General features: G+C 42.6%; 1 protein-coding gene across 9 annotated transcripts in view; it reads left to right on the top strand.

Annotated features, from left to right (window-relative positions):
* Positions 1–25071, top strand: part of APPL2 (adaptor protein, phosphotyrosine interacting with PH domain and leucine zipper 2) — a 96044-nt gene that overhangs the window by 31192 nt on the left and 39781 nt on the right. For 8 of the 9 annotated variants that reach the window (XM_073324198.2, XM_073324180.1, XM_073324213.1 and 5 more), the window contains 13 exons: positions 692–838; positions 3500–3582; positions 10645–10803; positions 12440–12628; positions 13689–13731; positions 13813–13869; positions 13951–14039; positions 18468–18626; positions 18784–18833; positions 20290–20464; positions 21545–21581; positions 21726–21866; positions 24210–24257. In XM_073324198.2, coding sequence (XP_073180299.1) covers positions 692–838; positions 3500–3582; positions 10645–10803; positions 12440–12628; positions 13689–13731; positions 13813–13869; positions 13951–14039; positions 18468–18626; positions 18784–18833; positions 20290–20464; positions 21545–21581; positions 21726–21866; positions 24210–24257 — 1377 coding nt within the window. Of the gene's footprint in view, positions 1–691; positions 839–3499; positions 3583–10644; positions 10804–12439; positions 12629–13688; positions 13732–13812; positions 13870–13950; positions 14040–18467; positions 18627–18783; positions 18834–20289; positions 20465–21544; positions 21582–21725; positions 21867–24209; positions 24258–24359; positions 24891–25071 lie in introns of those variants that run through there. The other variant, XM_073324204.1, reaches the window with a different exon arrangement.

The raw sequence follows: 25071 nt of genomic DNA, 5'->3' as shown, positions 1-25071 counted from the left end.
AGGGATCTGCATTATAGATCAGAATGCAATGTTTAGCTCCTGTATCGGATGTATGTGCTTGGACATACAGCAGACTGTGAGTTGTGCCCAGAATTATTAGTTCTATGAATTACACACATATAGGACCAGGTTCTGATCTCCGCTACAATGAAATTACTCCAGACTTATGCTGAGGTAACTGAAGTCATAACCTGAAGCTTACAATTTAAAATATGTAGTAGTTGTACTATTTATAGCTCAGAGACCTGCTTATAGGCTTGAAGAGAGACAAGGTGAAACTTCTTTTGGTGAGAGAGACAAGCTTTCGAGCCACACAGAGTTCTTCTTCAGGTCCTCGAAAGTTTCTGTCTCTGACCAACAGAAGTCAGTCCAATAAAATTTATTACCACAACCCCTTGTCCCCTTAATACCCTGGGACCGACACAGCTATAACTACCCTGCATACATCAATTAAAGTTAGAGAGGCAGTTATAAATATGTTGCCAGGAAGAGCCTATATTAAATGATTTAATTAATTGTTTTACTTCTAATGCTTGTTTTTATCTTGTCATGGAGATATTGTTTTCCATAATAAAAAATAAGTATTTAATGATGACATTAAATTAATCAGTAAATGATCCGGATATATCCATAACATGATTCTGCATTGCATGACTGCCAGTTTTAAAGTTCTGCACACATTTTTATTCAGCTAAAGACAGAAGTAGTAAAGGAGGTGGCAAATGCAAGGAGGAAGCAGCATCTTTCATCATTACAGTATTACTGTGCCCTGAATGCTCTGCAGTACAGGAAGAGAATTGCAATGATGGAACCTATGCTAGGATATACACAAGGACAGGTATGTACAGTAAAGCCAGGATAGTGGAAAATGTCACTTAAAGGAATATGTCTCTGGGATATGCAAGACATTTTGGCATAGGAGTTGTTGTGGCAGCTGACATATGAAAATAGGGAAAACCTTATTCAGAAAGTCTCCTGTTAAAATGTTGTGCTGCCATTTTTATTCTTTCTGCGTGAACCTGTAGATTTCCTCTCTGTATTCAAACGACGTGCATATTGAGCCAAATTTTGCAAGGCAAATTTTGCAAAGCAAAGTTGTACTTTATTTATGGTCAAATAGTTGGACATTTAGCTACTCATAAATATACTACTTTAAAACACACACAAAAGCAAAATCAGCACATTCTAGGCTGAACGGTATGGACACTAAACTGTCATCACAACAAAATTTACTCCCATGTCATTGTTCACTTTGTGCTTTTATAAGCTCACCTGTGTGACAGTTTACTTCACAGCATGAGATATTCAGCATGCTGATGAGGAGTCTCGTGTGAACAGGAACTGGAGCATGTGTTGGACAGTAGCAGAGTGAGTGTAGTCAAGTGGGTGGAGCACGAGGCTAGGAAATCCTATACACTATTCCTTGCTCAGCCACATTTGCTATGTGGCTTTGGCCAAGTCTCTGTCTCAGTCTCCAAGTCCATAAAATGTGGCAGTACCACTAAAAACCTACTGCCCAGGAGTGTTGGGAGGATTAATTGATTAATATTTGTACAGCACTTTGAGGGCTCTATGTTAAGGTCCGTTTACACTTCCAGAATGATGTAAAGGGTCCTTAATGTAAATGAGAACCAGGACCTGAAACTACTGAGTGTAAATAAGTCTACGCCGGAGGTTCCCAAACTGTGGGGCATGCCCCCCTAGGGAGGCATGGAGGAACGTTGTGGCGGGGAGGGCAGGAAGTGCCACTCAGCTCCGCTCCTGGCCCCGGCCTCCATCCCCGCACCTGGGGCCTCGCCCCTCTTACCCATGTCCACATCCCTCCCAGAGATACAGCCCTGCTACCAGCCCCAGCTCCGGAGGTAAGGGGGGGTCGCGAGGTAAAAAGTTTGGGGACCACTGGTCTGTGCAGTATTATCTAGTGAGGGGGAAACCACAAAAAGCACAAATAAAAATCAAGTAGTTCAGGGCCTTCTCTGCAATTTATACACACTGCTTTAGTCTGCAAAACTGCTGGAAATCTCATGAGAACAGGCCTTTGCATGATATTTCTGATGCTTCATACTTCCACTTGGGACAAAAATCGAGTGGATCTGTTTCTTCACTCTCCTGTTCTTTGCGTAATCATCTCCACCTGTGCAAAAGGGATGTAACATAAGAATTCTCTGTCCACTTACACCAGTAGAGGGAGTTTACTCCCTCTTGGGACAGGTGTCAATCACAGCAGGAGAAGACTGCACTGATTTTCCCCAGCTAAAATCAAATGATGCTCCCTCTTCCTGTCTAGAGAGAGTAGTGTTTTCTCACAGTTCCCCCTCCCAGGCTGGTGCAGCAAGTGCTTCCCTTTCTTTTTCAATCTACTTTAACCACTGATGTCACTGCAGAGTAACATAAGGCATTCCCACTTATCTGCTTGTATGGAAACAAAGTGCCAAGCTGAAATCCTGGACTTTGGATGCCCTACATAGTAATGCCTTGTTACTGTGGGAATGCAAAGTGCCAGGCCAGCCCGAAGCCAACTCATATACATACATAAGAAGCTGTAAAGTGCCTATCAGTCTTTGTACTGTAAGTTGTCCATATTAATCAGTCTGCTAAAATGTGTGTGCCTTGTGTTTCATGTTTCCAAAGAGAAGGTGAGGATGAGGCTTAGCATATTGGAAATAATTTGGAGGGAGGAGCAACTGTTAGTGTCTATATGCAATAGCTGCTTCTTCCTATGCATGGAGGTGGGAGTAAGATAAGATACGGGATCTAATATGAACCAATAGTTAATGCATGAATGGTGTTTTATAGGTTTCCATCTAACTCAAGAGCCACTAACTAAAATAACCTCACTGAACTCTTCTTGGGAAGGGTAGTCGGTCAGAATGGGTAGGGTTTGTTTTCCTTGCCCCTATCCATTTCTTCCTTGGCATTCGTCTGGTTACGCTGATTAAGAGCACAGATGCTAGGGAGGATCATCTCAGGCCAGGTCAACACTAGGAGTACTTTGGGGGTCTGGCCATATGGGTATCCTATACCTGCAAAGCACTCCTAGTATGGACACAGCTTATACTAGCAAAACTGCGCTTTTACTGATAGAGCTTGTTCCAGCCCTCCCCCGCCCCCCTCCCCCAACTGCATGTACAGTAGGGGGCATTTGCCGCCACAGCTATGTTGGTCATGGATCACACATCTTTACATCCCTGACTGGCACGTAATTAGGTTCTTCACAATGCTGACAAATCTGGTGGATGGAAGAGGGGTGACATGGTTCTTTAGGCCAGTTAATAGCGTTAATATTAGTAATTTGACTGTCAGTGGCCGCTAATCCTCATGTTTGGGGGGGAAGAGGTAGGAAGGGAGAGGTTGGTGTTTCAATAATGCCTTAGATTCGAATGGCAGTCTGTGACATCAGTCACCACAGGATCATGTTAGGCACCTGCCCCACCATCCATTATTTGATTGACAAACCTTTCTTAGATAATTTCCAGAATACCCTTATTATATTTTTCAGATTAACTTTTTTAAGAAGGGAGCAGAGATGTTTTCCAAAAGAATGGACAGCTTTTTATCACCAGTTTCAAACATGGTTCAAAGGTAACACAACACCTAGGTTTCAGTTTGATTTTCTGTATTTATTTGTGTTAAATTCAAGCAAGATTACTAACGTCCTGCCGTGCCTGGCTGGGGGCTTGCCCCACACAGGGCCCAGTCCTGCAGTCCTTACTCAGGAGAGGAGTTCTACCAGATGGCTGCAGGGTTGGGCTCAGACTAACAGAGTTCATTGGGTTTTTTTTTTTTTTTAATTTCATTTGCACTTCACTGTGTGAAAGAACAGATGGGTAGGGAGGGGTGTGTGTGTGTGTATAAAAGGAATATACTATCTGTGCATTGCAGGGAATACGTGCATAGCAGAGCCAGAGATTTTTTTTCAATGGCAATTGAGGATCTTCGGAATAAAGCCCAAATACTGTGCTGTACATTAAATAAGATCGTAAGCCCAATTTTTTAAATCTGGGTACCTTTAATAAGGACATCCAAAACCCCATCTTTCGACACACAGATAAGCATTTAGGAGCATAAAGAGGGTAAATAAACACCTAATTCCCTTCATGAGCACAGAAATTCGGGAGTTGAGCACCTGTGTTTGAAAGGGGTGTCCTGTATGTGATGTCACTGAAAAACTTTTAAATGGGGAAAAGTATAGTCTAAACTAAAAAAAACCCAAATCATTTTAATAGCATTGTTTTATGTAATCTGTATTGTTTGATTTCTGTTTTTTAATAGTTTAGGACCTGATGTAAAGCCCATTTAGTATTAATGAATATTAATATTATGGTAGTGCCCAAACTCAGGATCGGGGCCCCATTATGCTGGGTACTGAACAACCATAGAAGAAAGACAATCCTTGCCCTAGCTATCTTAGAGTCTACATTGAAATTGGTGGGTGTCTTTCTATTGAGTTCAGTGTGCTTTGGATCAGGACCTTACTGAATATTTTCCCAATTTTGTCCTTACGCCTTTGGCAAACATTTTGTTTCTCCTTGCATTTCTAATGGAGATGGAAATTGGTTTTTTTATAATTAATGCTCATGAGACCAGAAGTTGACAATGAAATCTGAACTTACAGACAGTCCTGAAAACATTTTAAAGCTTACAGTCTAACTGGGACAGATTAGAGAAAGCACTAAACAGACTGTTAGGTGGGACATTAGATTGTAAAGGGCAAATAACGGTTCCATTTTTTTTAACAAAAGCATATCCAAATCCCTGCCTCTTCTGGGCGTGGTGGCCTTCTAAATATAAATTCATGTGAGAGCAAAGGTCATAAATAACCTGGAATATGTACCAGAAAGGAGTTACCGTACCAGAAAGGAGTTACCGTACCAGAATTGACCAATGTTTCATGTACTCTGGTATCTTGAATGTGATAATGTCCAATGCCAGCTGGTTCAGGGGAAGGAATAAACCCCCTACAATGCACTTGCCCAACTGTTTTATACTATCCCAAGATTGGAAAATTTGTTCCTGATCCCAGCTGGCAATCAATCCTCAGGCTTCAGGGCATAAGTTGATAGTCATAGTTTTATCCACAGTCGTGCAATTGCAGCTGTTATTCTTGTTCATAGAAGTGTCTAATTATTTTTCAGTTTCACTAGGCCATTCTCTTGAATAAAATCCTGCAACAGTGAGTTCTCTTTACAGTTTGCACAAAAGTATTTTCTTTTTCAGCTTCAATTTTGCTGCCTCTAACTTCCAGTGAGCACCCTTCTTGTTTCTGGACTGTTCAAAAGGCATATAAAAGCACATGACTGGCTTTCACTAAACTGTTCCTTATTTTATATACCTTTTTCCTACTTTGACTTACTTTTATCCTTTCCACATTAAACAGTCCTTACAAAGATGCCCCCCATATGCTTCAAATCGTTCATAGACTAAAGTTCATTTTTTAAGCTCCCCAGCAATAGCATGTGGCTTCTGTTTATGAGATGCCAGAATGTTTTGTCTATATACAGTAGATTTGTTTATTCAGGGCACTTTTCACACTCTAGTTAAGACCATAGAAACATGTTACAGAGTAGGCCCGGGTTTCCCAAAGGCCAGTGGACACTCCAGTGAGGAAGCACAAAGGACTAGCTGGAAGCAGATAGGCAGATGGGACTCTCACTTGTGCTCCAGAGTCTCAGCTTTCATTTAAAAAAAAAAAAAAAAAAGCTCTAGCTGGGTGTGATTGTGAATAGAAGCTTGAGAACACGACCCAAGTGTAACCAGTGCAGTGGTGTCTGCCTGAGTGTGCAGAGAGTATGAAACAATACCTTGAAGAGGCATGAATGGCACTGTTCATCTCAATGTGTTGCCAAGATGCAAACGGTGATACTTTTAAATAGCAACACTGTTAACTATTTGAGTGATCAAAGCCTATAAAAAAAAAAAGGAAGGAATCATCCTACATCCTCTGAGTGATCCATATTTTTGGTGCCACAAGTGGGTGGACTGAGGAGATGCCAACCTTTCTCTCCCAACCCACCCTGCAGGTAGGGTGGAGAGAAGCCCCAGGAGCCCCACTGAAAGGAAGCTCAGCCTGAGGACCTACAGAAACTCCATATAGGAGAGATGTTTTGTTAGAAGAAAAATATCAATGTTGCCTCAATCACTACTGTTAAAAAAAATCACTAAGCAACACTGTTCTAAATATAGAAAGTAATGTTCTGTTTCCTGTTTAAATGTAATTTAAATAATGTTTTCAAGCATCTTGTATCCAATATTGACTGTCGTTCCTTACACTAAAAAGCTGACACATTTTAAAATACAATCTAACTTCATTAAAATTCAAATCTATCACTCAGCCTTTAACCTCACATTGTAGGACTGAAGGGAGCACAGCTGGTTTTATTTTTCTGGGGGTTGGGGCGGCACGGCTTTTCAAAGTTGGGAAGTCCTGGAAATGAGCCATTGCAAAGCAGAGCTGTAACACTACGTAAGAATGAATATGCCTTTAGTCAGTCAGATCCTTCCTAACCTGGACTAAAATGCAATGTTCTCCATCCAGGTTACTATCACTGCTATGACCCCAAAAGAACAGCAACAACTACAGGAGCTATAAAGTTTAGTCTCCCAAGCAGCAGATCAAGTCTGTAGGGTTGTGGTCTCAGTAATGGAAGAACTGGCCCCAAATGCAGTTGAAGCAGCTTGCTGTCTGGCTCAGGTAGGCAGTCGCCAGCTCTATGGGTGCCATATTTCATGTGCGCTGTAGGGTTACTTTGAGTATTTGTTATGCCTTTGAAGCATTAAAGGAGCTGCTGCTGCCTGACACATTCAGAGTTTCACACGCAAGCTGTGAGGGGAATCCCAGCCAACAGCAGTCCCAACATTCCAATAAGCATAAATTATATGTGCAGGTCCAGATGATTTTCTTTTTGTAAGCTAAGTGACAGAACTATTTGATACCTCCTTCTTTTGCCTCTCCTTGCCATCTGTTGGATGCAGGCAGTGACTCCTGGGGGGCTTGGAAAAGTGAGTAGGAAAAATCTGATGTTTCGTGCTGTTATAGTTTATCTGAAAGGAGGGGAATGTCTTCTAACATATTGTCCTTGCAAGGCACCTACCCAGATCCAGAAGGCTGACTATCCGGTCTAATATCTTCAGCCTATGTTTTGAAAACCGCTTTCCGTAGCTGAAAAAGGAAAGAACTTTTCCTTCATTCCATCTAGCCGGAGTCTCGCTCTTGGGGGAGTGAAATGACACAAGTATTGGGACACTCCTCTGTAATTCCGGGTTCATAATTCTATTAGCGGTAGAACCTGCTCTCACCTCTTTTCTTGTTAGGACAATCAGAGTAACAACGGCATAGGTCATGTATAGCTATACCTCCTTTTTCCATTTGAGGGCCTCAGCAGATCAGAAGGCTGCTGGGTGTTTACAGATTCCCACTTTCCCAGCAACAGCTACCAAAACATCAGAAGGCCACAAAGGATTGAAAGTCCCATTTTAGCAACCAACCCTATTATAATGGATCCCCTTCTTTCATTTTTCGTAGAAGACTGGCTTAAATAGGGACCGTTTTGGCCCTGAATGTTATTAATAGTGCTCCATAATATACCTTTTTCTTAATACAAACTGCTTCCTTCTTTCCTATTCTGAAAACAGTGACCTTCCTTGTCCATTATTTTAGAACGACACTGTGGTTAGAATGTCAGCCCCCGCTGCTGCCTCTGAGGAATAGCCTGTACTAGGAGAATTCTCAGTGGAATAGGGCTGGCAGACTGCAGGATCAGGAACCAGAGGGTGCAGGAAGGTGATGTAAAGTCACCTTGTTCTCCTTCTCCCCAGGTGAGCCGAATGCTGTTGTAGTTCACCTGGGGATCGAGCCCATGGTGTCTCACTTTTAGCTAACCACCATTTGTATAACCGGGGAAGCATATCATCAAACTTACTCTGTCAGTCTTTAAGGCTTTTTTAAAATAGCCAGCACCACACAAGGGCATGCAGACCCACAGTCACTTCCTGACTGAGCCCAGAATGGCTCTTTGGGCAGGAGGGATGTCTGGCCAAATATGAGCTTCTAACGGAGGCATTGCAGAGGCAGGACTTCTAGTCTAATAGCACGTCTGATTGGTTCCTCAGGTCACGGAAACCTGTCAAAATGTTGCCTTCTGATTGGCTCAAGCATTAGGACTAAAAAGAAGGTATAGAGGTAGTCTACTAGCATTTATTGACACAGACCTCTTAGCTCTCTTTTCACATTAGTACAGGCAGCATCAGTTAATGTGAATTTACTCCAAAGCTGAAAATGCATAATAGTGAGACTGTGGATCCATGTTTGTTCAGCACTGTAAGAGTGTCTGTTGTTGCATCCGTGTATTTTTATTTCTCCAGGTTGAATTCTGTACTTTGAGATCCTTTTGCAGTTACCATTCACCACAATGGGAGTTACACAGGGACATGAAGATGGATTTGGGTTCTGCTTGTTTAATTCTAACCATGTCTGCTTTCTAAATCATATCACTGTGGAAGATTTTATTATTTTAAACTTGTTACAGAAGTGAAAGACTTGATTTCACTGCACTGGAAGGGACACTGTCAAGAGGAAAATAGAAATTAAAAAAAAATCTTTTTCATGTTTCCAATAATAGTGTTGCAATGGAAAGAATTTTTAAAATCTGATATACTTCTCAAGATTTATGCTGCTAAATTCCCTTTTTCCATTTCTTTAATATGAATCTAGAATGATCAGACTTCTGTTTAGTCTGTGTCACTTTCTGGTTTTCTTGCACTAACTAGTACGGCGGGATTAGGGTTTCCGGTAAGCAGGGGAATGTTTGAACCCATTCTGCCCCTCCTGTTTACAGTGATTTTAAAAAAAGTCTATTCACAAGAGGTTTTGTGAGCCCCTACTAAAAAAGAGAACCTAAGTTTTAGCCCCAAATCACTTGTGTTTCCTTAAGTAACAATTCCTTGCATTGCTCTTCTAAGACCTCTGTAAATAAGACAGTTGTGGCAACTTCCGATTGGGTTAGATTCTGCAAACCATACTCACATGGAATAACACTCAGGTGCGTAAATCATGGAAGTCAACTCAGTAGTGGTCCTTGTGAAAAATCTGGCCCATTGAGTCCAGGCCTGTGTGACTGATGGAGGACTCTGCTGCTTTTCTGTATCCTTACAGCTGCCACCAGAACATTTCTGAAAGTGGGTGGCATGCTGTCGAAGGGCTCTCTCTGATCAACTAATCAGTGGTTCAGTGATAGGAACTCCAGTTAATCACGCAGTTCTCAGAAAAAAACAAACCAGTTCCGCGAAAGCCAAGACACATTATTATAAAGCCCAGCAGGAACATTATGAGGAACATACCGATTTAGTATTAATGACTGCATCCGTTTGCTCAGCTTCAATCAGAACAATGTGTACAATGCGCTGTTTAGCTGCTTGAAGCTTTGTTTGGGTCTCAAACAAGCAAACAAACCAACCTAGCCTGATTTTCACTGTTAATGGTTAGCATTTCACAGTCCTCACAGTTTCTTCACTTCGGCTTCACTCCACAGTCCTGCCCTGTCCCCCTCAGCCCCTTCCCTTTTTGTCCACGTAGCTTATCCCCTTATAACTAAACGGCTCACTCACCCCCTGCCCCCAAAATAATGGAACTAACGTGCTGTTTCCTGCTATCACATTGCTCGCTCTGCTTGTGTATTCCACCCCCTTTGCCGCCCCCCTGTGCCTGTCATGTCTATTTAGATTGTAACCAGTTGGGGACACAGACCATGTCCTATGCTGTGTTTGTGCAGTGCCTACCACAATGGGGCCCCTTTTTAGGCTGTTCCTTTGGCACCGCTGTGACAAACAGAAAATCATCTGCCATCGTGTCATGCTTTTTGGTCAGTTTCATATCTCCTCTCTCCATGTCACTCTCCTTTATAACGTTCGGGGAAGAAAACAGCCATCCTTGGTGCAAACAGTAGTCATTTCAAGAAAAAACATAGTACTGTCTGAAATACATTCACAGTAAATGCTGTTTTTGTAGAAATACAGTAAATGTGTTTGTACAGCATGCCTACAGTAAACTAGCTGCCAAGCACACTTGTCCTTAGACACCAGAATTTCAGGACAAACACCAAGTGAAGAACTTGGTGATACTGTCGCTACCAAATTAAAAACACAGCCTTACCTGTACCAAAACAACAAGGAGTCTGGTGGCACCTTAAAGACTGCATCAGATTTATTAGGGCATAAGCTTTTGTGGGTAAAACACCACTTCTTCAGATACACAAGTATTACACAAGCGATCAGTGTGTCCTTAGCAGGTGCATCTCGTTTCTGTAATCCCAGATTAATTTACTGGGAGCAATTCCTTAATCGCCATCGCATTCTCCATTCCTTCCTTCCTTTCTGTATTCATTGACCAAGTGCTCATAGAGATCCTTTCATGTGTATTCTTATAACTATTTTTCCTGTTAAATCCATGTAAAAATCCACTTTCTCTTTCCACTACTCCAAACCAGCAGCGAACAGCGTGTAAACACCTTTTGTGCATTTAATCCAGCTGTGCCACAGTAGTATACAATGTATTTAACATAAATATTTTTGTTCTTGCAGGATTAGATACACGTTAGATGTGTCCCTGGGTTAACTGACTGACAGTAAAACGGCTTTGATTTTTTCCAGCATACAGGGAGAGTTGGATGCTGAAGCTGACGCCATGAGAGTATCCCAGCAGGACTTGCTTTCAGTTAATGAGTCTGTTTACACCCCAGATTCTGATGTCACCTCACCAACAATCAACAGAAACCTTATTCAGAAGGCTGGCTACCTTAATCTTAGAAAGTAAGAAGGATAGTCCGCCTTGTTTGTCTGTGACTGGTAACTGATTTCTGCATTATCTCTACCATGAAGATTCTTTGAGTAAAATTTTCAGAAGCGCCGAAGTGATTTCAGGGCGAAGTCTCATTGAAAGTCAGTGGAATTAAGACTCCTACATCATTTAGGCACTTTTGAAAATGTTACCTTTCAGTTCCTAAATCACCTTAGAAAATGGGATTTAGGAGCCTAAGACATTTTAGGGGCTTGTGAAAGTCTTCCCCTTTGTGACTAATTGGTTTTCCCTCTAGCTCAATTCACCTACAAGGCCTGAATTCATGCATTTGAGTGTCTAAAAATAAAACGTCGTGTTGGTTTGAGCTCTGCAGCTGGGGTTGGAGTCTCTGAGACTGGGATCAGGATGTTCCCTCTTTTATGGGCTAATGAAAATGCAATGCTGCTTACAAGGAGGAGCTAGATTTTGGATTTCCACAAATTTCTCTTTACACTGACAGGAGTTGTACAGAAAAACCAGGTCCATAGCGTTGAGCATATACCATACTAGAGCTCAATCCTGCAGAGTTCCTTTTACTAAACCTCCCATTGACTTCAGCAGGAGTTATGTATATAGAAGAGCAGCAGAGGTGGATGGGCCCTGAATATTGTGTCTTTGAAATAACTTAAATGTCAGTTTGCATTTAATTTGAACAGTTTTTGATAGTTAACTGGATTACAAATGTTACGGTTCAACAGCAGTGTAAGAGATGGATTACAGGATTGTGTAAATGGCTCCATAGAAGGATGTACTTTCAATATAAGATTCTACTAGTAGAAGTGTAACTTTTCAAAATGTATAGCCATGTGTGCTGAAATTTCTGCTGCTCCTGATCACTCAAAAGTACAGCAGTACCTCAGCGTTACGAAAACCAGAGTTATGAACTGACCGGTCAACCACACACCTCATTTGGAACTGGATGTTTGCAATCAGGCAGCAGCAGACACTAAAAAACAAAAACAAAAACCCGGGCAAATACAGTACTGTGTTAAGTGAAAAAAATTTTTAAAAAAAGATTTGATACGGTAAGGAAAATGTTTCTGTGCTTGTTTCATTTAAATTAAGATGGTTAAAAGCAGCATTTTACTTCTGCAGAGTAAAGTTTCAAAGCTATTAAGTCAATATTCAGTTGTCAACTTTTGAAAGAACAACCATAACATTTTGTTCAGAGTTATGAACAACCTCCATTCCCAAAGTGTTCATAACTCTGAGGTTCTACTGTATCTTTTTTTTATAGAGTACAATAAAATTCCATGCAGCCTCATCTCAGTTGTTCTCCCTAAACCTTCTGCTGTTCGCAGCTAGGAAGTATTGCACATGATTGTTCATTTTAAACTTGGATCACTCAAAACCAACTGCTCCTTAAACCTTCAGCTTGCCCTGGGGATGTCTCTCCATTGTGGATGGGTGTCTTTGACACATTTGTTGAAATTTAGTTTACAAGTTACAAAGATCCTTGTTTGAAAATAAGGATCAGCCCTGCATCTGCAGCAGGGCTTGCTCAGAGTTTGGGCAGAGGGAGGGCTTCTGATCCAGGAATTGAATTGGGGGTTATTTCTAACTAGAAATACTGTGCTAACTGGTCTTAATACTGTGTGTTCCCTATAGTAAAACAGGCCTGGTGACTACAACCTGGGACAGACTCTATTTCTTCACTCAAGGTGGAAACTTGATGTGCCAGCCTAGGGGAGCAGTAGCTGGAGGACTGATTCAGGACCTGGATAACTGCTCTGTAATGGCAGTGGACTGTGAAGACCGACGATATTGCTTTCAGATCACCACTCCTACAGGAAAATCGTATGGGTCACAAGTTTTCTGTTAGCAGCCAATCATGTCTGGTGTACCAGATGGGGTTTCAGAATGCCTAATCATTGTGTTAACAGTTCCCTAGTGACAGCCATTTTAACTGAGCTGGATTGCCGTCATAACGTTGACCTACAGGAAAGAGTATTTTTGCACTTTTAAAATCAAGTGCCCACATTGCATAAAGGATGAATGTTGTGTCATTTAGGAATAGGGTATTCACACAACTGGGGTTGCTGGCTGCACACTCAGAGGCACAATTTAGTAGCCTGAGTGTAGGACTTTGGAGTCAGGTATTCCAGAATAATGCCAACTCTGACACTGGCTGCCTCTGTAGATTTATGATAGCTTAGTTCTCTGTGTGCAAAATGTGAATAATACCGACTTACCTATCTCAGAGGGCTGTTAAGGCTTCATTAGCTGAAGTACTTGTGAGTATCATTATCATGAGTGCAGAGCTAGGAGTCCAGTACAACCCTCTGATTAAGGCTGTAACAGAGTCCTGATTTTTTTGGTGCGAAAGTTGCAGTCGTGGCTTGTTAAAGCTGTGGTTTCAGTGCGATCAGTTCAAGTACTACAAAACAAATTACCCCCAAATAAGCTGCAGCACCTTCTGCCAAGCTATGCAGCCTGCCTTCCCAAACAGGGCAGCAGCACAGAAGGGACGCCATGTGTCCTGCCTTGCTCTCAAAGCCAGCATGACGGAAGTGCAGCTGGGCCAGGTTTGAGTGGCATTGCAACCCTGCGCAGCAGCTCGCAAAGCTGAGTGAGTGGTATTGCAACCTGGCACTCGGGGTCGCAACCCCACTCAAATTCACGGCAACTATAGAAAGTTGTGGTGTGTGTTTAAAAGTTGCGGTTTCCCCAGCAAAATCAAGGCTTATGATTTTCTTACAGCCTTATCTAGTATATAGAATCGCAGTAGTTAAAGATGAATTTATGAGATTATTGAGTCTTCCCCCCTTGAAACTGTCTCTGTGGGCAGGGAGAGTGAGGGCATGTAATATAACAATGATACCAAGAAAAACATGAATCTAATGTATTTGTGTTTTAGGGGGATAACCCTTCAAGCAGAAAGTAAAAAAGAATATGAGGAGGTAAAATATTTCCCTGGTTAACGTTTTTACTTTCTTATCCACTAAATAGTTTAGAGTGTTCAGTTTCTTTTCTCCTTACAGTGGATATGTGCAATCAACAACATCTCTAGGCAGATCTATCTCACCGACAATCCAGAGGTGAGAGCTTGTTTGTTTTCATCTGTTCTTTCCAGGACCCATAGCATTTCTGGAAGGGTGAAATGTCTTTTTGTTTTGTAGGCTGTTGCAATCAAGTTAAATCAGACGGCCCTTCAGGCAGTGACCCCCATCACAAGCTTCGGAAAAAAACATGAAAGTTTGCGTCCCAGGTAATGCTTTCGCTTTTCTGTAGGAGTGATTTTTGCTGTTGTGCGGTCAGTCAGACTCTGCTTACAGGGCAAGAGAGTTGTGGGAAGCCCAGACCCTGCAACTCTGTCCATCCCAGCAGACCCCTGTGCCTGTGTGGAATCCCAGTGAAGGCAATGGGATCCCATCTGAGTTCAGGGCTCTGCTGCATGCAGTCCAGCTTGCAGGATTAAGGCCCCAGCCACTTCCAATTTTAACATACAGGTGGGGTTTCTCTTATTCATTTTTTTATGAAGCACACACAGTATTTAGATTGTAAACTCTTTGGGCCAGGGACCATTTTGTTATAGGCTTGTATAGTGCTCAGCACAATGGGTCCTGATTGCTAATTGGGGGCCCCGAGTGCGGTCACCATGCAAATTAAAAATAAGGTTTTTGATGAAAACTGCCCTGCCCTATTCCTGTCTGTACTCTGAAACTAGCACAAGGAGCAGTCTTCGCTGGGTCTGATCTCCTGGACTCATTCAAGTCAGTTATTAAACCCTCTATCCCCAAATAGAGGTTAATAATGAAGCTATGCGCTCCTGGATTTAAAAAACAAATGTTTTCCATTTAACTTTTCTCCCCTCTTTTCTTGAGAAATCCAGCCTGACCAGCAAGAACTCCTCAGTCTCTGTGACTGGGGTCCAAAGCCAGCTCCAGAGACTGACTATATTCATGCTCTGAATGTATGACCCTAAAAGCAGAGCACTAAATAAAGTAGAGCAAATTAGAGTTGAGTGTCTCTATCAAACTTTAGTAGGTAAAAACTTCTGTATGAGTTTTGTAGACAGTTCTGCCAGGATTTTTTTACAGCATATGTATTTCTTACTGACTTGTGCATATCTAATCTCTAACCCTTCAAAGGTTTCATCTTTTCTCACTCCATACTGACCTCCAGCTAAAAACTAGTCCTTCCCAGTTTACTGTGACTCCTTAGGGACCTCATAGGCTCCCACAAGCCATAGGGAGTGCCAGTCAAATGAGAAAGAGAAGGTGGGTAAGGAATATCTGTGGCTCGAAAGCTTGTCTCTCTCACCAACAGAAGTTGGTCCAATAAAAGCTATTACCTCACTCACCTTGTCTCTCTCATATCCTGGGACCGACACGGCTACAACTACGCTGCATGCTTGCTTTCCCATTTCACTCAGGAGGTGGGAATTTTACTTTGGTCGGGGTTTTATGATACCCTGGATGATTTGATAATGAATAACCAGGGAAAATACCTACATTGAATATTGTTACATGGAGGAAAAATATTAGTTGGGTTGCAGAGAGTCAGCTCTGCGTTATTGTGTACAAACAGAAAATCTTGCAGGATTGAAACTAATCAAGATTCTGCTATCCAAATAAATAGGCAGAAATATTGGTAGGAGATTTCTACAGTTGCAGGAAATTCAAAAGCAGTTTCACACTCTGAGGAACTTTGGGAGGAAGAACAGGGACGAATGTTACATAAAACACACAGTTTGCTCCTGAGTATTGTACCAAACCTGTGACCATCTAGGAACTTTGGTGGTTGTCATTATGTCCATTCCCTTGCCATTCGGGACTTCACAGATAGGCAGCTTAGATCCTCTCTGCTCAATAAACACAGGTCTCTACTATTTGAGCTAAAAGAAAAGGAGTACTTGTGGCACCTTAGAGACTAACCAATTTATTTGAGCATGAGCTTTCGTGAGCTACAGGTCACTTCATCGGATGCATACCGTGGAAACTGCAGTAGACATTATATACACACAGAGATCATGAAACAATACCTCCTCCCACCCCACTGTCCTGCTGGTAATAGCTTATCTAAAGTGATCATCAAGTTGGGCTATTTCCAGCACAAATCCAGGTTTTCTCACCCTCCACCCCCCCACACACACAAACTCACTCTCCTGCTGATAATAGCCCATCCAAAGTGACAACTCTCTTCACAATGTGCATGATAATCAAGGTGGGCCATTTCCTGCACAAATCCAGGTTTTCTCACCCCCCCACCCCCATACACACACAAACTCACTCTCCTGCTGGTAATAGCTCATCCAAAGTGACCACTCTCCCTACAATGCGCATGGTAATCAAGGTGGGCCATGACTTCTGGGAACTCTTCTGGCTCTATCAATCTGTTTCTTCACTTCCGCATTTTACATTCCAAATTTTACATTTGGGGACAATGTATACCTTCAGATCAGAGGCACTGCTATGGGTACCCGCATGGCCCCACAGTATGCCAACATTTTTATGGCTGATTTAGAACAACGCTTCCTCAGCTCTCGTCCCCTAAAGCCCCTACTCTACTTGCGCTATATTGATGACATCTTCATCATCTGGACCCATGGAAAAGAAGCCCTTGAGGAATTCCACCATGATTTCAACAACTTCCATCCCACCATCAACCTCAGCCTGGTCCAGTCCACACAAGAGATCCACTTCCTGGACACTACAGTGCTAATAAACAATGGTCACATAAACACCACCCTATACCGGAAACCTACTGACCACTATTCCTACCTACATGCCTCCAGCTTTCACCCTGACCACACCACACGATCCATCGTCTACAGCCAAGCTCTGCGATACAACTGCATTTGCTCCAACCCCTCAGACAGAGACAAACACCTACAAGATCTCTGTCAAGCTTTCTTACAACTACAATACCCACCTGCGGAAGTGAAGAAACAGATTGATAGAGCTAGAAGAGTTCCCAGAAGTCTCCTACTACAGGACAGGCCTAACAAAGAAAATAACAGAACGCCACTAGCCGTCACCTTCAGCCCCCAACTAAAACCCCTCCAACGCATTATTAAGGATCTACAACCTATCCTAAAGGATGACCCAACACTCTCACAAATCTTGGGAGACAGGCCAGTCCTTGCCTACAGACAGCCCCACAACCTGAAGCAAATACTCACCAACAACCACATACCACACAACAGAACCACTAACCCAGGAACTTATCCTTGCAACAAAGCCCGTTGCCAACTGTGCCCACATATCTATTCAGGGGACACCATCACAGGGCCTAATATCAGCCACACTATCAGAGGCTCGTTCACCTGCACATCCACCAATGTGATATATGCCATCATGTGCCAGCAATGCCCCTCTGCCATTTACATTGGTTAAACTGGACAGTCTCTACGTAAAAGAATAAATGGACACAAATCAGATGTCAAGAATTATAACATTCATAAACCAGTCGGAGAACACTTCAATCTCTCTGGTCACGCAATCACAGACATGAAGGTCGCTATCTTAAAACAAAAAAACTTCAAATCTAGACTCCAGCGAGAAACTGCTGAATTGGAATTCATTTGCAAATTGGATACTATTAATTTAGGCTTAAATAGAGACTGGGAGTGGCTAAGTCATTATGCAAGGTAGCCTATTTCCCCTTGTTTTTTCCTACTCCCCCCTCCCCCCCCCCCCCAGACGTTCTGGTTAAACTTGGATTTAAACTTGGAGAGTGGTCAGTTTGGATGAGCTATTGCCAGCAGGAGAGTGAGCTTGTGTGTGTGTCCCCGGGGAAAAAAGGGGGGGGGGGTGAGAAAGCCTGGATTTGTGCTGGACATGGCCCACCTTGATTACCATGCACATTGTAGGGAGAGTGGTCACTTTGGATGAGCTATTACCAGCAGGAGAGTGAGTTTGTGTGTGTGGTTTTTGGAGGGGGGTGAGGGGGGAGAGAACCTGGATTTGTGCAGGAAATGGCCCACCTTGATTATCATGCACATTGTGAAGAGAGTGGTCACTTTGGATGGGCTATTACCAGCAGGAGAGTGAGTTTGTGTGTGTGTGGGGGGGGGGGGGGGCGGAGGGTGAGAAAACCTGGATTTGTGCTGGAAATGGCCCAACTTGATGATCACTTTAGATAAGCTATTACCAGCAGGACAGTGGGGTGGGAGGAGGTATTGTTTCATGATCTCTGTGTGTATATAATGTCTACTGCAGTTTCCATGGTATGCATCCGATGAAGTGAGCTGTAGCTCACGAAAGCTCATGCTCAAATAAATTGGTTAGTCTCTAAGGTGCCACAAGTCCTCCTTTTCTTTTTGCGAATACAGACTAACACGGCTGTTACTCTGAAACCTGTCACTATTTGAGCTGATACACTTGCACAGTGCTGATTATAACCAGTAGAGGGCAGTAGTGCGCACATCATTCACTGTGGTAATGTGTAACCAAGAGCAGCTCATTTGGAATTTGTTGCCCTTCCTTTCGGATGTAGCAATATTTCTTCTCATTAGTAAGTGATTTTATTTATGAAGAGGAAGAGAAATTCAGTTTGTAGCCTCAGTGACGTTTTAATATGGCAGTTTGCTTATTGTGGGGCAATGAACACTGAGATTTGGTGTAAACCTGCCTTCTTTCCAACATTATGACATGACATTTTCATTCAAAACCTTTCTCCATTTTCATTGTAGCCAGAATGTGAAGAATATGGAGATGGAGAGTGACAAGATCATCCCTAAAGAACTGTCCACTAAACCCAACTGCACAGAGTTAATTGCACCTGGAACACCGATTCAGTTTGACATGGTACTTCCTGCAACTGAATTCCTGGATCAAAACAGAGGTGGCAGGTACAGCCAGCTAACGTTCGACATATTTGACCAAACGGTTTGCGAGGAAAGAGCTATTCCCTTTACAACATTTGTGTATGGTCATTCAAACCAATACGGCTGATCTGCTGTTCTGAGCACACGTGTGTGATTAGATTTTCTTAAAAATATTTTTCAGGCGCACAAACCCATTTGGAGAATCTGAAGACAACAAGAATGATGAGGAAGGTAAACACTTTTTTGGCTCATTATAGTGGGGCAATAGTCACAAGCGTATGTCTAGTGTTATTAACGGTTTTACAGCTGGTTTTTCAGACCAGTGCTGGGCGCCTAACCAGACGTTGCTGTTCTCACAACTCCCCCACCCACAATAGTATTGTGACCCCCTTTTGGATTGGCACCCCCAGTTTGAGAAATGCTGACCTAATATAAGGGGGCCTTGATCCCGACTGAGGCTTATGGGTAAGGCTCTACCCAAATCATGGCCATGAAAAACACATCAAGGACCGTGAAATCAGATCTCCTCTGTGAAATCTAGATGTTGGAGGGGGGAAAAGTGGTAGGGCTGGGGATACTCCAGCTGGGGGCTCCTATCATGCACCAGACTCCAGCGGCTAGTCCCAGCAGGGGTGGGGAGAGACAGAGCTTCCTCTTCTCCTGTACAGCCACTGTTGGGGGAGGGGAGGAGATCAGATCCACCTCTGGGTACCTCTGCTGCCTGCAGCAAGCTCCATGGCTGCTGCCTTTAGAGCCCAAGTCTGAAGGAAGCGCAGAAGCAAGGGTAGCAATCCCTTACAACAGCTTTGCAACCCCTCCCAATGACCCCCCTTTTGGGTCAGGACCCTCACAGTTACAACACCGTGACATTTCAGGTGTAAACATCTGAAACCATGAAACTGAGTAATTTTAAAATCCTACGACTGTGCAGCTGACCAAAATGGACCATGCATTTGGTAGGGCCCTACAGTTCTGGGTGCTGCTGTATAATACAAATAGTAAATAAGACCTTGTGCTGGAGATGGGCACTTAGCTTAGTATGCAGTAATCAAGGAAGGCTTACTAGGGCCTCATTAGAACAGGAAAGCAGCCATTAAAGTCTGAGGACCACAGAGAAAGGAGAAATCACCATGCTGTCTTTCCTGCCACCCCACAGAACAAACCATCAAGAATAGAACAAATTCGAAAACAGAAATATTATCACATGAGGATTAGACCCAGGGATTAGCTTGATTTAAGATGAGGCTGTATGCAAAATTATTCTTCACTTATCATTTTTTAAAAAATTGTACAGTCAGTCCAACTACCTAATAATAATCAACCATCCCAGAGTTGGAGCAGCAGTGAGAGAAAGACCAAGTGTATTATTAGGGCAAGTCAAAAAGAAAAAACTTGAATGAAAAATTAATCGGTTACAAAATTTTCAATATATATTTGCTGCAATTCTAATTTGTTACACTTGTACACAATCCAAGCATTTGGTAAAGCTGGGTCAGACTAAAACCTGGCTAACAGGGAATATGATTGAAGAGGAAATGATGTGAAAGGCAGTTAGTTATCCCAAGTTAGGACCTGGTAATTGACGATAGTTTTTCAGAACAGTTCTGATAGTAAAATTAAATATTAGATAACTCTGAACATGGGCATGAATGAATGTAGAACAGGAGACCATTCCTTTGTTTTCCAGATTCACTCTTGCAGCAGATGTTTGTAGTTCGGTTTTTAGGATCTATGGCTGTTCAATCAGATGATACAAATGAGGTGATTTATGAAGCTATGAGGCAAGTGTTGGCTGCTCGTGCCATCCATAACATCTTCCGTACAACTGAATCCCATCTAATGGTCACCACCAAGAGTCTCAGGTAGAGTAAAATTCTTAACACACTCTTAGCCCTACTGTTCTGTTTTCCATTTGAGGTATCTACAGGCGACAGCTGTTTCTAAATACACCACCTCTGTTTCCCCAAAGAGTAGGAGATTTGCACATATGGATCTCTACCGACAGAACAGCAAAAGTTTGAACGGGGAAAAGCCCAACTCTTACAGGCATTTTTTTTTCATGATAAAGCTAATTGTGTCACTACAGTGGAGGGGGTTATAGCATCCACACTGTAACCATTGCCTTTTGAAATGGACCAATGACTGGGCCCACCACTCAGATCTGTTTAGAGCGAGAGTGTAAGTTCTAGCAATAAACAAATCCAAAAATTGCTCCAGTATTATCTAAAAGTTTGAAATTGGGTTTTTTTCCTTACCTCAGTGGGCCCCAGCTCTGGGGACTTGCTTTTGTGGAGGACTCCAACTCACATTAAAGTGGGTCCTTTCTTGTCTCTCTCAAGTTAGAAATCATCCCATCCAAGCTTTCAGGATGCAGCAAGGCTGCATGTTACTTCAAGAACACTATCAGAGAGGTCTAGAAAGATCGCCTCTGTGCAGACACTCCTACTTCACTTTGAATTTGAAACACAATACTGCAAAATAGATCACTTGTCCGGTTTCTGTTGCTTTAAAATAAGTGTCAAAGCTGCCTCCCCATCAAAACTTTCAGCTAGGACAGCCAGTGCATAAGTCAGGTCTCTCTCTCACTCTCTCTTGGAGAAAAAAAAACTTTATTTTGGGTGTTTTTATTAATGTACAAGTACAAACCTGTCTAGTACTAGTTCATGGCACATAGGCTGTCCAAGTTTCCTATGCCATCAGAAAGGCAGCATGGTCCAGGACAAAGGGCACTGGGTTGGGAGTCAGGGGAGCTGAATTCCATTCCTGGCTTTGACACTGACCTACTGCAAGACTTTAGGCAAATCAATTCAAGTGTGTGCCTCAGTTTCCCCATGTTAAATAGGTATAATGATCCTCTTTCTTTTGTAAAAGGTTTAAGCTATATGGCCGAAGTCACTACAGAAGTGCTCAGTATTCTTACTTAAAACTTCTTATAATTGCAGGTTAATAGATCCTCAAACCCAAGTTACACGAACAACTGTAAGTAATTCTTCATGTTGATAGTAAAGTTTAAATAACTGCAACATCTTTGATTGTTTCCCTCTGCACTGATAACACTTAATCCCAGAGAGGATCAGTCGGCCAACCTAGTTGACCTTAAAGTTCTCTAATGTGCTTTTCCAGTTTGAACTTGCCAGTGTGACGCAGTTTGCTGCCCATCAGGATAACAAGAGACTGATTGGTTTTGTGGTCCATGTCACTGAGTCTCTGGGGGAAGAATCCATGAGCGCTAATATTTTTGAGAGCAACACAGAAGGCGAAAAGGTCTTGTGATTGTTTTATATTGTATTTTTATGCCGTTTTTAAAAAAAATTAATCCTAGTGTCTGTCTGCCTTTAAGGAGCCTCCTATAGGGGGAATGTTACAGAAACAGAGTCAGCTGGATTCCTTTATTCTTAATCTAATGATTGAGGGAAATGTGATAGCATAAGTCCAGGCACATAAAAAGAAAGGAACTTGTGTGAATGCTGATGCTACTGTCTGGGGCAGAGGTGGGCAAACTATGGCCTGCGGGCCTGTCCTGCCTGGCCCTTGAGCTCCCAGCTGGGGAGGCTTGCCCCTCCCCCGCAGCCTCAGCTCGCTGCGCCACCCACGCTCTGGCCCTCTGAGTGGCATGGTAAGGGGGCGGGGCACAGTTGGATAGGGGGTGGGGTAGTCAGGGGACAGGGGCCAGGCTGTTTGGGGAAGCACAGCCTTCCCTACCCAGCCCTCTGTGCAGTTTTGCAACCCCAATGTGGCCCTTGGGCCAAAAAGTTTGCCCACCCCTGATCTAGGGCCTTAGGAGTCAGTGTCCAGCACCAATGCTGGCAAAAGCAAGGTTGTCTCCTGTGTTGTGATCGTTACATATAAGTTGTTGTATGCAGTATAGTTGGAGCTGTGTCAGTTCCAGGCTATTAGAGAGAGAAGTTGCATGAGGTAATCTCTTTTATTGGATCAATATGTATTGGTGAGAGAGACAAGCTTTCAAGCTACACAGAACTCTTCTTCAGGTCTGGGAAAGGTACTCCCAGTGCGACAGCTAAATGCAAGGTGGAACAGATTGTTTAGCATAAGTAATTAACACACATTCTAAGGGACCATTCAAGACGTGAAGAGCACTGTGTGGCTCAAAAGCTTGTCTCTCTCTTGAACCAGAACTAGTCCAATAGAAGATCTTACCTCACCCATATTTTCTCTCTAACTACCTTTAAGGAAAGATGAATTGTGGGATCGTGGGAGTGTTAACTCATTTCCTAATTTCCCAGACTTTACAACAACTTAGAGAAGACAATGCAGAATATGTCTCTGGTTTGATACTAATGGATACAGCTGCACATGAGATAACAGAAGGCTGTGCAAAAACAAGTAGATAAAGATGGGAGGGACAAGTCCACCATTTTGTTCTGCATTCTTAAGACCACTACTGATGTGGAAGAGCTTTTTCATTAGTAACTAAGGCCCTGATCCACCTAAGTTAGGCACCTGCCTCCCGATTTCATGCTGATGTGGGTGTTTCTCTCACTCTCCTGTTGAAGCTGTTCAACTGTGTATGAATAATTAGAGTCATGGAAGCAGAGAGACTGGAGCTTAGTCTCCCACCTCCCAGGTAGGTATCCTAACCACTGAACTACAGCATCATTCTCTCTTGCCCAATGACTAAGTATTTATCCAAAATGGAACAGCTTCGACAGGAGAAATTGAGGGAGCCCACATCAGAATAGCCCACAGCTCAGTAGTTAGAGCTCTGGTGAGAGATCCTCTTCAATCAAATTCTCTCCCCATCTGCCTTGGGGCAGGGGGGCACGGCTGATTGAACTTGGGTCTCCCTCATCCTATGTGAGTGCTCTAACCATTGGGCTGGAAGTTGTGAGGTGTATATCACCACCACCACATCCTCCAGCTGTTTTGTGCAGAGTGAGGCAGTGCGTAATTCCTTCTCCCAGCAAGCAAGTTAAGTGCCTGATTCCAAGCAGCAGGTTCCTGTTTGTGAACTGCAAGCGGAGCGAGGCACCTCCCTGCAGCCCGGAATTAGGTGTCTAGCTTCATGAGAGAGTAGTTCTTAGGATGCACCCCTCTTAGGTGGCTCCCTGCCTAGCATGCTGGCTTTTTGTGGATCACATTCTTAGACACCTGTCTCTCCCCATTCTTTGTACAGGGAGTCTAGGTGCCTGACTCAGGCTTTGTGGAGCTTAGTGTTGTTTCTTGATTTTCCAAGCATCTAAAAGCTGAGTGTCATAATGCTTTGGGTCACTAAGGGTCCATTGAAGCCACTATTCTTTCCATTGACTTCAGTAAGCATTGGAGCAGACCCTACTTTTGTAAAACAGACGTGAGCTGTAGCTCACGAAAGCTTATGCTCAAATAAATTTGTTAGTCTCTAAGGTGCCACAAGTCCTCCTGTTCTTTTTGTGGATACAGACTAACACGGCTGCTACTCTGAAACCAGACAGATTTAGATATCCATTTCTATGATAACAGGATTTTTTTAAAAAAGGGAGATGCTCTTGCTATATGAACGGTCTCAGAGATGATGAATTTTCATTGATGATGCTTCATACAAGTTAGTTTTTAGTAAAACTTAGCATAGACTTTTAAAGTCCACTTACATTTTTTTCTTTTTTTTTCCAGATTTGTTATGCAATAAGCTTGGGAAAGGAAATTATTGAGGCTCAAAAGGTGAAGTATACTTGTTCTATTTTGATTTCCCCACACCAATCTCTCATGGTAATGCTCATTTATGTCCTGTAAATTTGACTGCACTGTTTGGCTATCTTACAGCGTCTATAAAACACAGTCCAGTGTGAGATCTGAAGACTACTGCTGCTACTGCACAGTGAACACAGACATGCATTTAACTCAGTCAGCTAAACAGCACAAGTTTACATTTAAAAATATGCGCTCTGAGTTAGTGAAAAAGGCACCTAAAATTGAGCTTCCCGCATTCATCCTTCACTGTAACTATCCCCAACTCTTCTCTCCTCTGGGCTGAAAAGTTAGGATGTGGTTTTTCCACCCAAAAGAAATGAAAGTTACAGTTGTGAAGATTCATATCGAAATCTCATGATTTTCCAAAATTTTCCTACACATTTCTGGTGTCACGAGTTCCAAAGCAAGTTAGATGTATCAACAGTTTTCTCTGGAAAAAACAGTTTACACAATAAGCAAAAGTACCCTTCTCCCAGAAAACTGGGTAAACTCATTATTTCTTCAGTAGTTGACAAGTTACCCACAACTTTCACCAATTTTTTCAAGGGCCGGAGTAGTAATTCTAGGCAAAAGCAGCAAATAAAAGCTCTAATCCTGAAAACAGTCATGTATGTGTCTAATTTTATGCACAATTAGTCCCACTGAACTGCAAGGGATTATTTGTTCGTGTTTCCAGGATTGGGGCCAAAATCTCATTTACATACATAGTGCTATATTTTAAAATGTGTGTCATGCAGAGAACACAACCTTGAACAGAAGCTCTATATGCTAAAAAAAAAGATAC

This window comes from Lepidochelys kempii, chromosome 1 (genome assembly GCF_965140285.1).
Source record: "Lepidochelys kempii isolate rLepKem1 chromosome 1, rLepKem1.hap1, whole genome shotgun sequence".
NCBI lineage: Eukaryota > Metazoa > Chordata > Testudines > Cheloniidae > Lepidochelys > Lepidochelys kempii.
The sequence above is the reverse complement of the archived record's forward strand: the minus strand, read 5'-3'. Positions and strand labels throughout refer to the sequence as shown.